This window comes from Thermoascus crustaceus (genome assembly GCF_041956765.1).
Source record: "Thermoascus crustaceus strain CBS 181.67 unplaced genomic scaffold VTN00scaffold_3, whole genome shotgun sequence".
In the NCBI taxonomy this organism is placed as follows: domain Eukaryota; kingdom Fungi; phylum Ascomycota; class Eurotiomycetes; order Eurotiales; family Thermoascaceae; genus Thermoascus; species Thermoascus crustaceus.
In genome coordinates, this window is record NW_027192529.1 from 3,294,056 (window position 1) to 3,306,404 (window position 12,349).

A 12,349-nucleotide genomic window follows, 5' to 3' on the forward strand; every position below is an offset into this window, starting at 1 on the left:
GTTGGCTTCAAAGGAGGAGACTTTTGGTTATATTATATGGGAATTGGCTAGATTCCTCCTAATACAGAGGAATAAGAGAAAAGGTTTAAAATCTTTACGAGTGGACTCAGTACAACAGGAATACAATTGATAGAATAATTGATTCTGGTCATGTTCACATCTCTCAATTACTATATCTACATACCCAGGCAATTTAATTACACCATTATCATCCCCTTTTTGACATTTATTTTCATTTTTATGCTACCCCTTTTCCTTTTTTTTTGTAAAGTCAAACGTAGCATCTCCCATGCATGGATGCTGACAGACTTCAACCGTATCTACCTAACCTAACCTACCTACACAAAACATCCCAATTCGCGGGTAATTTCATGCCTCTCGTAAAGTTACACCAATTCCCCTTCCCCATCGTTCGTCGTATCTCATATGATCGCACACCAATGTGTATGTATTGTATGGACCTACTGCTCACCCGCCAACACCCTCCACAGCATCTTCTTCTCCCTCTCCTCCTCCTCAGACCGCAACTCCGTCCCAGCCCCAAACCGCTGTCCAATGACACAAACAAGCCAGACATCATTCTTCGTCTCATCGAGGAACAGCTCCGTCGGCGACCCGCGGGGGTAGATCCGGCGCCACTCGTCCCAGATGCGGTACGCCTCGTCGCCCCATGCGCGAAAGGACACTTCCTCGATGATGGTCGGGGTGATGATCTCCTTCCCGCGGAAGACGCCCCAGGTGACGACGTTGACGCCGTTCTGGGAGGAGGTGGTGATGTCCTCTTCTGCGGGCGCGGTCGTCTTGGGTGCGGTGGCGGTGATCGGGTCGGGGTTGATAGTTTGGTGGAAGGAGGCTTCGAAGTCGCCGGCGGCGTTGGTCGCGAACCAGGCGAATTCGTTGTGGCCGTATTTCTTCAGGAGGGGTTTCAGCACGGATTGGTAGTCCTTGTTCGGGCAGAAGAATTCGACAAAGGCCTTTTGGAACACGAAGCCTTCGCCCTGGGGACCCCAGCCGAAGATGGGATCGTCGCTGCGCACGCCGTTGACGGCGGGCTGGGAGGCCAGAGTCCACCAGCCTCGGCCGTCGATGAGCTTGAGGAGTTCCGTGCGGATGGTCGCGGTCTCGGCGTTCAGGCCGCCTGAGCTCTCCTCAGCGCCGCCTTCAGACCAGGGCACCATGTGCAATTCGCCCGAGACGTGCCGTTTGAATATGGAGTTGATGTCTGTCTGGGAGGTCGGGTAGCCCCAGAGCCGGCGGGCAACGGCAGCACTGACATGTAGCGAGGGACCATAGCCGTCGATCTCACCGAAGGCAGGCGAGCGGGGGTCACCCCATCGTCCGTTGGGGAAGTCGTCCCATGTTGCTTCGCGGCCTAGGGCGCCAAGGCCTTCTGAGATCTGGAGTGTGGTGCTGCGGTGCGGCGGGTTCATGGCTGGCAAACCAGCGCTGAGAGCGGGTGCCTCGTGCGTCGTCGAACCCTTGGACGATCCGTCTGAGGATACTTGTATCTGCGGCTTGTCCACGATGAGACGGTTGTGTGGTTGTGAGTTGATAGACGAGGCGCGGCGTCTGTTGAAAGAACGCAGCTGAGCACCCAGGAAAGCACCATCCTTTATTGACGGGCCATCCGCGACAGGGGTTTCATCAACCTCGTCAGACACCTCGGTGGATGGTGGAATAAGGTCACACCGTTCGAGAACGAAGGAGACGGACTTTTCCAGGTTGAGAGTGTAGAAGTGGAAGCCTCGAGGGGTGGGACAAGGTATCTCTTTGATGCCCTCCACCAGCTCACTGACGATGTCGACTCCAACGCGCTTAACTGCCTCATCATCTGTCTTGACTGCTTCCACGCGGGATAGAATCTCAGGGGGAATCCGGGCGTGGCTGAGCTTCGTCACTCTCGTCAAGATATTGTAGCTCTGTATCGGCATGAGGCCGGGAATGACTGGAATCTTCTTAAAGACTCCCGACTCGTGGTTCCGCAGCAGATCTTCGAATTTTCTGTACGCATCGAGATCGTATGTCAATTGAGTCATGATAAAGTCCGCACCGGCCTGGACCTTCTCCACCAGATACGGCAGATCTCTATGGGGGTCTTGGGGCTCGTTGTAGTTCTCGCCAGGATGGCCCTCCGGATATGCTGCAACTCCGATGCAGAAGTAGTCGCCGTGCACGCGCCGTATGTATCGCACCAGGTCAACGGCCCATGTGAACTCTTTGTTGCTGTCGTCCTCTCCGTGCATGTTGTACTCCTCACTGCGGGGTGGATCACCACGTAGAGCCAGGATATTCCGAATACCCAGCACCTTGGCTTCCTCCAGGGCCTCATCGACCAGTTTCCGGTCCATGTTGGTGCACGTTAAGTGCAGACATGTCGTCAGCTGTAGCTGGCGCTGGCAGATCTCCGCCAGCTCGAGGGACTTGTTCGCGGTGGTTCCTCCAGCGCCCCATGTGACGGTGACGAAGAGAGGACGGAGGGCCTGGGACATACGCTCCAGACGGGCTTGGAGGTTGGCAGATCCCTAGACAGACAGCATATCGTCAGTTATGTCAGTTTCCACGGCCACGAACGCGGGGTAAGAATTCAACCCCACCATCTGGGTCTTCGGAGGGAAGAACTCGAGAGAGAAATAGTTTGAATCGGGCGGTAGAGCCGCGATCTTGTCTGTGATCTTCTCCATCATTTTGCAGGTCTGTCTGTGTCTCTGGGTATTATGATGGACGCTGGGGGTGCCCTCGCGCGCTGAGGACGGAGGACAAGTCAGTTGGGTGGAACGGCGAGAGAACCGTGCTCAAGCAGCAGAGATTCTCCCCAGGGTCGCGTCGACGGTCATGAACAGATGAGATTGAGAAGAAGATGCATGAATTAAGAACTAGCAAACATACATCTGCCAGTGGTCAGTGACGGGTGATCCGCCCAGTCATGGCGGAAAGATGTGGATATGCCGCCGATTTCTAGGCCGGGGAATCGGGAATTGTTGCCCGTCGACTGCCGGGCGGACGCTCTCCTCTCTCTCTGCCACCGCGCACGGCTGCTGGGAATCTCCCGTTTAGTTCACACGTGTCTAATGAGATCTGCAGATCGATCTTGGACTTTTCCTACAAGTTGAAGCTGCCAATGCCTCCGTGTCAACTTTTTCTACGTCGTGGATGGCAACCGTCTCCAAATGCGGTGTCACGGAGAACTAAGAGGCTATCGGAAATCCTCCTTCAGCCATATGTCGACAAACGATCTGGCAAGATGAGCCTAAATCCTAAGATAATATCCTCAGGCATTCCATTGCAAGTCTGCAGTTGACAGCAATACTAATGTTACTCGATATGTATCAAACCAGTAAAGTCCAACTGTCGGCGCCCGTGCATGCAAGTATCTGCAGATGAGATCAGATCTTCCCTCTTCGCCCGCCACAAACAGGACAAACAGGGCAAACATCCGCACCATGGACGAAAAAAATCCTAGATAACCAAGACGGGCATTCTCCGGATTACTAGCAGTCCGGGGATACGAATTGGCCCCCAAATGCAGCGTCTCGGCGTGGCTTCATGGACAGTTCCAGGCGGTCAACGGCTTAGCAGAGGATGCGGCCTGTTCTGTTTTTTTCTGCTTTCCTTTCCTCTCGTTTTTATTTTTGATTCCTAGTGATTCACAGTTCCTATATGGTTGACTGACAATATATACCACCTACTACTTCATCTTCACTCCCCAACGGAACGATAAATAGTTTCGAATCCATCAATCGCAACTACAACAGCAATTGAGCGTCCCCCGGCCTCTAATTGCCCAAAATGTCCACCAGAAGACCATCCCTCTTCCCCCTCCGCCGCTTCTCCTCACCTCTTCGCTTACAACCCTCCCGCCGCGCCTTTTCAACTCCTCCACAACCATCTTCAAGCCACGACTCCCGCCTCCGCCGCCTCAACGACCGCCTCCCCAAGTTCCTCCGTCCCTACACGGCCCCGCTCCTCGGCGCTCCCGTCTCCCACATCGCCTCCTTCCTGATCCTGCACGAGATCACGGCCGTCGTTCCCTTGTTCGGCCTCGTCGCGGCGTTCCATTACGGCGGGTGGATGCCTGACTTGACGACCGGTGATGGTGATGGCGCCTTCGATGAGGGTGTGAGGAGGTTTGGGCGGTGGTTGAGGAAGAAAGGGTGGGTAGATGATACGGATGTGGAAAGTGTTGGGGCCGGTGGTGAGAGTACTAGGACTACGATAGGAACTACTGCTGCGGAGAGGAAAGGTGTGCGTCTGGTGCTGGAGTTTGCGACGGCGTATGCGATTACCAAGGCGTTGTTGCCGGTGCGGATTATTGCGAGCGTGTCGGCGACACCGTGGTTTGCGAGGGTGGTTGTTGGGCCGGTAGGTAGAGGGGTCCGGGGTCTCTTTGGGAGCAAGTGATGGATAGATTATATCGGTCCGTATGGTACGCTGGTATGCTGGGCTTCTCGTATATTCTTCGGAAGAGGGGCAGAGGCTGCGGCGCGCCTTGCGCTGTTGTTGTTTACTATATACCCATTGAGATACATAGCAGCTGCAACGTGTATTTTCAAGGCATTATGGGTTTATTTTTGGGGTTATTCTCTATATTGTTATTATTCTACCCATCATAACTCATACCGCAGAAGCTCTAAGACATCTCAGACGATGGTCATCGGAGCTCCGCAAGCCGGAAGAGGTTTTGGTGGTTTATTGGTGGAAGAATTCTGAATCTAAGCCTTCTCGTAGATCCAGTCGAACTGGGCCTGCTTGTAGGAGATGAGCTCATTCTCGTTGAACCAGAGGGCGATCTCCTTCTTGGCGTTCTCGACGCTGTCGGAGCCGTGGCAGACGTTGCGGCCGACGTCCTGTGGCATTGTGAGTGTCGTATCCACAATACGTACACGTTCATGGACTTACGATGGCGTAGTCACCACGGATGGTGCCAGGGGGAGAGGCCAGGGGGTTGGTAGCACCGAGGATGGCTGTAGATCGTCAGCGTCGACTCGAAGGAGCAGACGGCGGTGGCGGGGTGAACTTACCGCGGCCGGTCTTGACGACCTCACGGCCCTCCCAGACCATGGCGACGATGGGGCCGCTCAGCATGTCTAAGCAGAGTATTAGTCTGTTGTTCTCACCGCGGGGCAGGATGAGGGGGAAACTGACAGGTGACGAGGCCGTTGAAGAAGGGCTTGCCGGAAAGGTCGGCGTAGTGCTTCTCGAGGTGCTCCTTGGAGGGAGAGCACAGCTTCATGGCAACGAGCTTGAAGCTGTGGACTGTCAGTAGGCCGTTCTTTCGATTGTCTGCGGAGGGGTTGTACTACTCACCCACGCTGCTCGAAGCGGGAGATGATGGGGCCGACGAGTCCGCGCTGTTGACGACAGTGTCAGTCTCTGGACTTGAAGCACCAAACGTAGACACCATTTGTCATTCTATTTATTGTATCTCGAGAATTTCCAGGGAGAAAGGCGTACCTGGACACCGTCAGGCTTGATAGCAATGAAACTGTGTACTTTGTTAGAATCGCAAACAAACGGAGGGGTAATGAAAAATCTGGAGGGATAGGGGGGGGGTTAAGTGGGGGAGGGGACATACGTCTGCTCGTTAGACATCTTGGATAAATGTGAGAATGAAAGATGACTCTAGATCAGCGGGAGAAATGCAGCGGAAGTCTGGGAGGATTCGAACGAGGTAGAACCAAGTTGTGGGCGGGCAATGGCTGAGTTGGCGAAAATATATACGGGCAGCCGGCGGACGAGGGTCGGGCACTGTGGGGCTGGAGGGGTTCAATTCGCCGGTCTCAAAACGCGGCCTGACCGCCCTTAGCCGTAGTAGTAGTAGTCCCGTGCCCAGAGCTATCTGGACAGCCTGGACCAAACGCGGAGAGAGCTGTTGTTGTATATGCTCCTGCTTGGCTTACACCGCACGTCGATGTAGGTCAACGCAGTTATATATTGCATCTCATTTACTTTGGGAGGTTAGCATCTGTTGCTTGCTCCTTTTTCTTAAACCATGGCCAGGAGCCGGTCAGCGTCCCCCCGGTGGACGCTGTTCCTGTCCCTAACGATACTGCTATGTTGTTTTATCGTCCCTGGAAGTGAGTTTGTTGATTGCTATTACATTAAATCTCGATAGAGCTCTGACAATGGGTTATAAGTCTCGGTGAAGCATGAAAACTTCAAGAAATGTGCGCAATCGGGCTTCTGCAAGCGCAACAGAGCCTATGCTGATGAAGTCACCGCTCGGGGCTCCTCGTGGACCGCTCCGTACGAACTTGATTCCGCATCTATCCAGTTCCAGGATGGTCAATTGCAAGGCACAATTATCAAGATGACCGCCAGCAATGAGAAGGTCAGACTGCCTCTTACCGTATCCTTCCTCGAGTCGGGCGCCGCTCGAGTCGTCGTGGACGAGGAGAAACGTGTGAAGGGCGAGATTGAGCTTCGACATGGCAGCAAGGCCCGAAAGGAACGTTACAATGAAGCTGGTAAATGGGTGCTCGTGGGCGGCCTGGAGCTCAGCAAGTCTGCGTCGCTGAACCCGGAGACGGAAACTGGTTTCACTAAGGTGCTGTACGGACCCGAGAAGAAATTCCAGGCCATCATCCGTCACGCACCTTTCGAGGTCCAGTTCCAGAGGGATGGCGAGACCCATGTGAAGCTCAACGACAGGGGCTATCTGAATGTTGAGCATTGGAGAGCCAAGGTTAATGATGAGAGTTCCGAGCCCAAGGATGACCAGAGTACTTGGTGGGAGGAGACTTTCGGAGGCAATACGGACTCGAAGCCTAGGGGTCCGGAGAGTGTCGGTCTAGACATTTCATTCCCTGGTTATGGACACGTCTTTGGAATCCCAGAACACGCGGACTCGCTCTCGTTGAAGGAGACTAGGTAAGTCCATACTCTACGTTGTTTTTGAGCTGAGCTAATCGACGATCAGAGGCGGCTCTGGAAACCACGAGGAACCGTACCGTATGCACAACAGCGATGTCTTCGAGTATGAACTCAACAGCCCGATGACACTTTATGGCTCTATTCCGTTCATGCAGGCGCACCGCAAGGACTCCACTGTTGGCGTTTTCTGGCTCAACGCCGCAGAAACCTGGGTGGACATCGTCAAGTTTAAGCCATCTGTGAACCCGCTCGCCCTGGGCGTGAGCCCGAAGACGACCACACAGACCCATTGGTTTTCGGAGTCTGGCCAGCTGGACGTTTTCGTCTTCCTTGGACCTACACCGGAGGATCTCAGCAGGACTTATGGAGAGCTCACGGGATACACTCAGCTCCCTCAGCACTTTGCCATCGCGTATCACCAATGTCGATGGAACTACGTTACTGATGACGATGTTAAGGATGTCGACCGAAAGTTCGACAAGTACCAGATCCCCTACGATGTGATCTGGCTCGACATCGAGTATACCGACGGCAAGAAATACTTCACTTGGGATCCCCTTACTTTCCCTGATCCCAAGGGTATGCAGGAACAGCTCGATGACTCCGAGCGCAAGCTGGTGATCATCATTGACCCTCACATCAAGAACGAAGCCAACTACCCTGTCGTCGAGGAGCTGAAGAGCAAGGATCTTGCTGTCAAAAACAAGGATGGCAACATCTACGAGGGCTGGTGCTGGCCTGGGTCGTCTCACTGGGTGGATTGCTTCAATCCCGCGTCTATCAGCTGGTGGACCGGTCTGTTCAAGTATGACAAGTTCAAGGGCACGCTTCCTAACATGTTCATCTGGAATGACATGAACGAGCCGTCGGTGTTCAACGGTCCTGAGACCACCATGCCTAAGGACAACTTGCACTACGGCAACTGGGAGCATCGTGATATTCACAACGTCAACGGCTTGACTTTAGTTAATGCTACCTACAATGCGATGCTGGAGCGGAAGAAGGGTGAGATTCGGCGGCCATTTATTTTGACCCGATCGTTCTACGCCGGTGCTCAGCGGATAAGTGCCATGTGGACTGGTGACAACCAGGCCAACTGGGACCACCTGGCGGCCTCTCTGCCCATGGTTCTGAACAATGGTATCGCTGGATTTCCTTTTGCAGGTGCTGATGTCGGTGGCTTCTTCGGAAACCCAAGCAAGGAGCTTCTCACGAGGTGGTACCAAACTGGTATCTTCTATCCGTTTTTCCGCGCGCATGCCCACATCGACACTCGTAGGAGAGAGCCTTACCTGGCCGGTGAGCCCTACATGTCCATCATCACCCAAGCCATCCGCCTCCGATACCAACTCTTGCCCGCCTGGTACACCGCCTTCCACCAGGCTTCCGTGAATGGAACGCCGATCGTGAGACCTCAGTACTACGTTCACCCATCTGACGAGCTCGGTTTCGCCATCGATGACCAGTTCTACCTGGGATCTACCGGTCTCCTTGCGAAGCCGGTGGTCACTGAGGGCGCGACTTCGGTGGACATCTACATTGCCGACGACGAGAAGTACTACGACTATTTCGATTACACCGTCTACCAGGGCGCTGGTAACAGGCATACGGTCCCTGCGCCTCTTGAGAAGGTTCCCTTGTTGATGCAGGGTGGTCACATTATCCCTCGTAAGGACCGCCCTCGCCGCAGCAGCGGATTGATGAAATGGGATCCGTACACGCTCGTCGTCGTCCTGGACAAGAACGGCCAGGCTGAGGGCACTCTGTATGTCGATGATGGTGAGACGTTCGACTACCAGCATGGTGCCTACATTCACCGTCGCTTCAGCTTCAGCGATTCCAGTCTCTCGTCGGAAGACATTGGAAGGAAGGGCCCGAAGACTGTGGATTATGTCAAGACAATGGCAGATGTCCGCGTTGAGAAGGTCGTGGTTGTTGATGCTCCCAAGGAGTGGCAGGAGAAGTCGAGCGTGACTGTGATCGAGGACGGTGCGGAGGCTGGTGCGACTGCTCCGCTGGAATACCACGTCCAGCAGGGCGGAAAGGCGCCATACGCCGTGGTGAAGAACCCTAACGTTGGTATTGGCAAGGTGTGGAGGATTGAATTCTAGACCAGAGCGTTTGACACTTGGCAGTCCGTGTAGTCGTTGATTTTCGTGTTTTGTACCCACATGACCCATGATGATCCATCTGTGTAGAGAGCTTAGCTAGACGGTTCAATTTTGTTGATGTCTTGGTTTCACTTCCATCCACGCTCCTGTTTTCACTGTCACAATAATGTGCCGTCCCGTACAGCGGAGACCCGACACGCAAGCGCGGTCCACTGTGTTCTATCACGTCGGTCGAGATGGACCAGCAGAAACGGTCTGGATGGCTGTGACTGCTGACATAAGCGGCCAAGGCGGGATCGGAGACAAGCCCCGATCGGCGGGCCCCTGGCGCTGCAGCCAACGCCGCCGGATTCGTTGCGCAGTCGGGATAAGCGTCCTCAACCGTATCTCTTTCATTTCCTTTTCTTGATTCTCTCTGCCTCATGTCCTAAATAACTAACTGCCCTATTCTATGACTTCCACAGTCGCTGGCGCTTTTATTTCATCGAGTCTGCAGTCGAGCCTTCCCGCGGCTACGTAAATCGTGCTTCATTGACATTTACTTCTGCACACCGCGATTCATTTAGAGCACGCGAGCAGCTACTTCCGTCGCCTGACGCGGGAAGCGCATATTGCAGCCGAAGAGCGCCTACTAAGTCCAAGAAATCACTGTGTTGGATAATCCCAGGCACGATGTGGCTCCTCTCCGCGGCCCTCGAGTATGGGGCTCCAGTCTTGTAGGTGTCCCCGATTCCTCCGCTCCGGATGGCTGCAGAGCGTGGAATGCTGACCGCGGGGAATAGCCTCGTTACCTCCCCTCTGACATCATATTCGGATCAGATATACAGTATACATAAGAACAAGAGCTCTGCCGGATTCTCGCTGGATATACCGTTGATCATGCTTGTCGCCTCGATATTGAAGTAAGCAGTTGCTTCCGTCGATGAGGCTACATGTGCATCAGGTCGATTCTGACAACCCAACTAGGGTCTTCTACTGGTTTGGAGCCTACTATTCATATGCGCTGCTCGCGCAGGCCGTTATCATGGTTGCGGTGCAACTCGTCTTGCTCAAGGTTGCGTTGGATAACCGGCCCGCCCCGGGTATTAAGGACGGCATCGAGCATGTGCCGTTTAGCGGACATGATGAGTCGAATGGCTGGTTCACGAGACCGTATAATTTTTGGCAGTGGAGGTCGACGAGGCCGTATGTCTACCCGTATTGTTCTCCTGGGTTCTGACCAGATCGCCTCTATTTCCTGTGTAACGGTCACGACTAACATGGTAAACATCCCAGATACTGGATGTTTCTCGTCTACTTCTCCCTCAGCCTCTTCATCATCCACGTCTTCTTCCCTTTCATCTCCCGCTCGGAGTCTTATATTAACCTCCTCGGATCTGTCGGCCTTGCTGTCGAGGCCTTCCTTCCAGTTCCGCAGGTCCTGGCGAACCAGCGCGCCCGGTCCTGCAAGGGATTCCGGCTGTCCGTAGTTGCCGCGTGGATCCTCGGCGATGTGATGAAGATGAGCTACTTCTTCTGCAGCAAGGAACCCATCCCCTGGGCGTTCCGGATGTGCGCTACGTTCCAGTGCATATGCGACTGCTACCTCGGTGTGCAGTACTGGATGTTCGGAAATGGTCCTTCAAGCAATCCCAAGGAGAACGGTGAGAGATGGACCGTTGAGGAGAAGGATCTCCGGTTGGCGTAGTCGATTCAAATTGATCTTATGATCTTATGAGAGCTTGGTTATGAGGGGTTAATAATCATTTATTTCTTCTAACAAGATACTTTTTGTAATTATGCGTGAAGAGAAACAGACCTGGTGTCATTGGAAAAAGGGATGGATAGAATAGGAACAATGAATAATATATATGGCTCCTGCAAAAGCAAAAAAAAAAGACCTTCATTGATAATCTTCTACCGTCGCGTCTTAGTGGACTTTCCGAATCGGAGATTTCGACATCAGCCTGACCTAAACCCCGGCACAACCCCACCGTCAAGTTACCCTACTTCCACCCTCGACGGTTCTCCCAGGGTGCAGTTGAACTTCGTTTCCTGGATATCCATCTTTTATTTACAAGCCTACGGTTTTTCCGTGTCCAGGAACAGGTTGCAAAGCCCCGCCATGGCTTCCTCACTGACCATCCGCATCGGCTATGTGCCCGGTATGACTTCATTCCTTTGCTTCTCCGCCCCCTCACGGCATACACTGAAGAAATGCACAACGCGAACCCTGAAATCAAACACACGAACGATACCTCAAAGCACCAATACTCGCAATTGAAAAAAGATGTGATCATTGAATATAAGAGAAAAGCAACAAAATGCTAACCCTCTCCCCCTCCCCCGTCCCCTCCGGGCGGTTTTGGGATATGCATAAACAGAGCACTACCTCACCCCATTACACCTGGCCCTGCGCTCCCCCTCTTTGTCGAAACTCCCCTTCCGGGTCCAATTGACCCCGTTCCCCTCGGGAACAGGGCATATGATATCCTCCCTCCGCGAGAATGAGATCGATGTCGGCATCGGACTGACCGAGGGCTGGGTCGCCGGACTCACGGGCAAGCAGCAGACGCACAAGAATGCCGTGTCGGGCGGGTATAAGATCGTTGGACAGTGGGTGGAGACGCCGCTGCGGTGGGCGATTGTCACGGGGAGAGAGAGGGGGGAGATTAACAACGTGGGGGACTTGAAGGGGGGTAGGGTTGGGGTTAGTAGGTTGGGAAGGTGAGTCTTATATATACAGTATCCTGTGCCTGTGTCATATCAAAAGTGTTATACGATACTGATATTTTCTCCAGCGGCTCGCACATCATGTCCTTCGTCCTCGCCCAACAACAAGGCTGGGGTCCGGACTCCCTCTCCACCGTCTCCCTCGGCCCCTTCAACGCCCTCCGCGACGGCGTCACGGGCACCAAACCCTCCGCCGAATTTTTCATGTGGGAGCACTTTACCACCAAGTCCTTCTTCCACCCCACCGCCTCCAACCCGAACCCGCCGCTCAAGAAGATCGGCGAGATCTTCACCCCCTGGCCCTCGTGGCACATCGTCGCCTCGGACTGCACGTTCCCGGACCCAGAGAAGGACGAGAATCTGGCGAAGCTGTTTGAGGCTCTCGACGAGGGCATCAGGGAGTTCGAGCGCGACGCGGGGCAGGTTGTCAAGTTGTTGGGGACGGGCGAGTTGGGGTGCCACTACGAGGAGGAGGATGCGAAGGAGTGGCTGAAGGATGTGAAGTTCGTCAAGGGGACGAGGGGCGTGGATAAGAAGGTTGTGGAGGGTGCCGTGGATGTGTTGAAGGGGGCGGGCGTCGTTGCGGAAGATATGCCCATTGAGGAGGCTGTTAAGAGGGTTACTGGGATTTCGAAGTGAGGGGAGAGAGGTGATCA

The 12,349-nt window shown here is 54.0% G+C and overlaps 6 protein-coding genes across 6 annotated transcripts; 4 read left to right on the forward strand and 2 right to left on the reverse strand.

Annotated features, from left to right (window-relative positions):
* Positions 1-461: 461 nt before the first annotated feature.
* Positions 462-2,684, reverse strand: VTN00DRAFT_6386 (uncharacterized protein; the record flags this gene model as incomplete). The annotated part of the gene is made up of 2 exons (XM_069433016.1): positions 462-2,522; positions 2,595-2,684. 2 exons carry the CDS (start codon positions 2,682-2,684, stop codon positions 462-464), a joined length of 2,151 nt encoding a protein of 716 aa, XP_069288818.1.
* A 1,102-nt stretch (positions 2,685-3,786) lies between these two features.
* On the forward strand, positions 3,787-4,398 carry VTN00DRAFT_6387 (uncharacterized protein; the record flags this gene model as incomplete). The annotated part of the gene is made up of 1 exon (XM_069433017.1): positions 3,787-4,398. The coding sequence occupies one exon, from the start codon at positions 3,787-3,789 to the stop codon at positions 4,396-4,398; it is 612 nt and encodes a 203-aa protein (XP_069288819.1).
* Positions 4,399-4,709: 311 nt separating this feature from the next.
* On the reverse strand, positions 4,710-5,589 carry VTN00DRAFT_6388 (uncharacterized protein; the record flags this gene model as incomplete). The annotated part of the gene is made up of 7 exons (XM_069433018.1): positions 4,710-4,844; positions 4,897-4,961; positions 5,019-5,084; positions 5,143-5,246; positions 5,305-5,348; positions 5,452-5,482; positions 5,573-5,589. 7 exons carry the CDS (start codon positions 5,587-5,589, stop codon positions 4,710-4,712), a joined length of 462 nt encoding a protein of 153 aa, XP_069288820.1.
* Positions 5,590-5,989: 400 nt separating this feature from the next.
* Positions 5,990-8,981, forward strand: VTN00DRAFT_6389 (uncharacterized protein; the record flags this gene model as incomplete). The annotated part of the gene is made up of 3 exons (XM_069433019.1): positions 5,990-6,074; positions 6,135-6,867; positions 6,917-8,981. 3 exons carry the CDS (start codon positions 5,990-5,992, stop codon positions 8,979-8,981), a joined length of 2,883 nt encoding a protein of 960 aa, XP_069288821.1.
* Positions 8,982-9,653: 672 nt separating this feature from the next.
* On the forward strand, positions 9,654-10,668 carry VTN00DRAFT_6390 (uncharacterized protein; the record flags this gene model as incomplete). The annotated part of the gene is made up of 4 exons (XM_069433021.1): positions 9,654-9,697; positions 9,764-9,883; positions 9,948-10,166; positions 10,257-10,668. The coding sequence occupies 4 exons, from the start codon at positions 9,654-9,656 to the stop codon at positions 10,666-10,668; spliced, it is 795 nt and encodes a 264-aa protein (XP_069288822.1).
* A 417-nt stretch (positions 10,669-11,085) lies between these two features.
* Positions 11,086-12,332, forward strand: VTN00DRAFT_6391 (uncharacterized protein; the record flags this gene model as incomplete). The annotated part of the gene is made up of 3 exons (XM_069433022.1): positions 11,086-11,125; positions 11,345-11,687; positions 11,762-12,332. The coding sequence occupies 3 exons, from the start codon at positions 11,086-11,088 to the stop codon at positions 12,330-12,332; spliced, it is 954 nt and encodes a 317-aa protein (XP_069288823.1).
* Between the last annotated feature and the right edge of the window lie 17 nt (positions 12,333-12,349).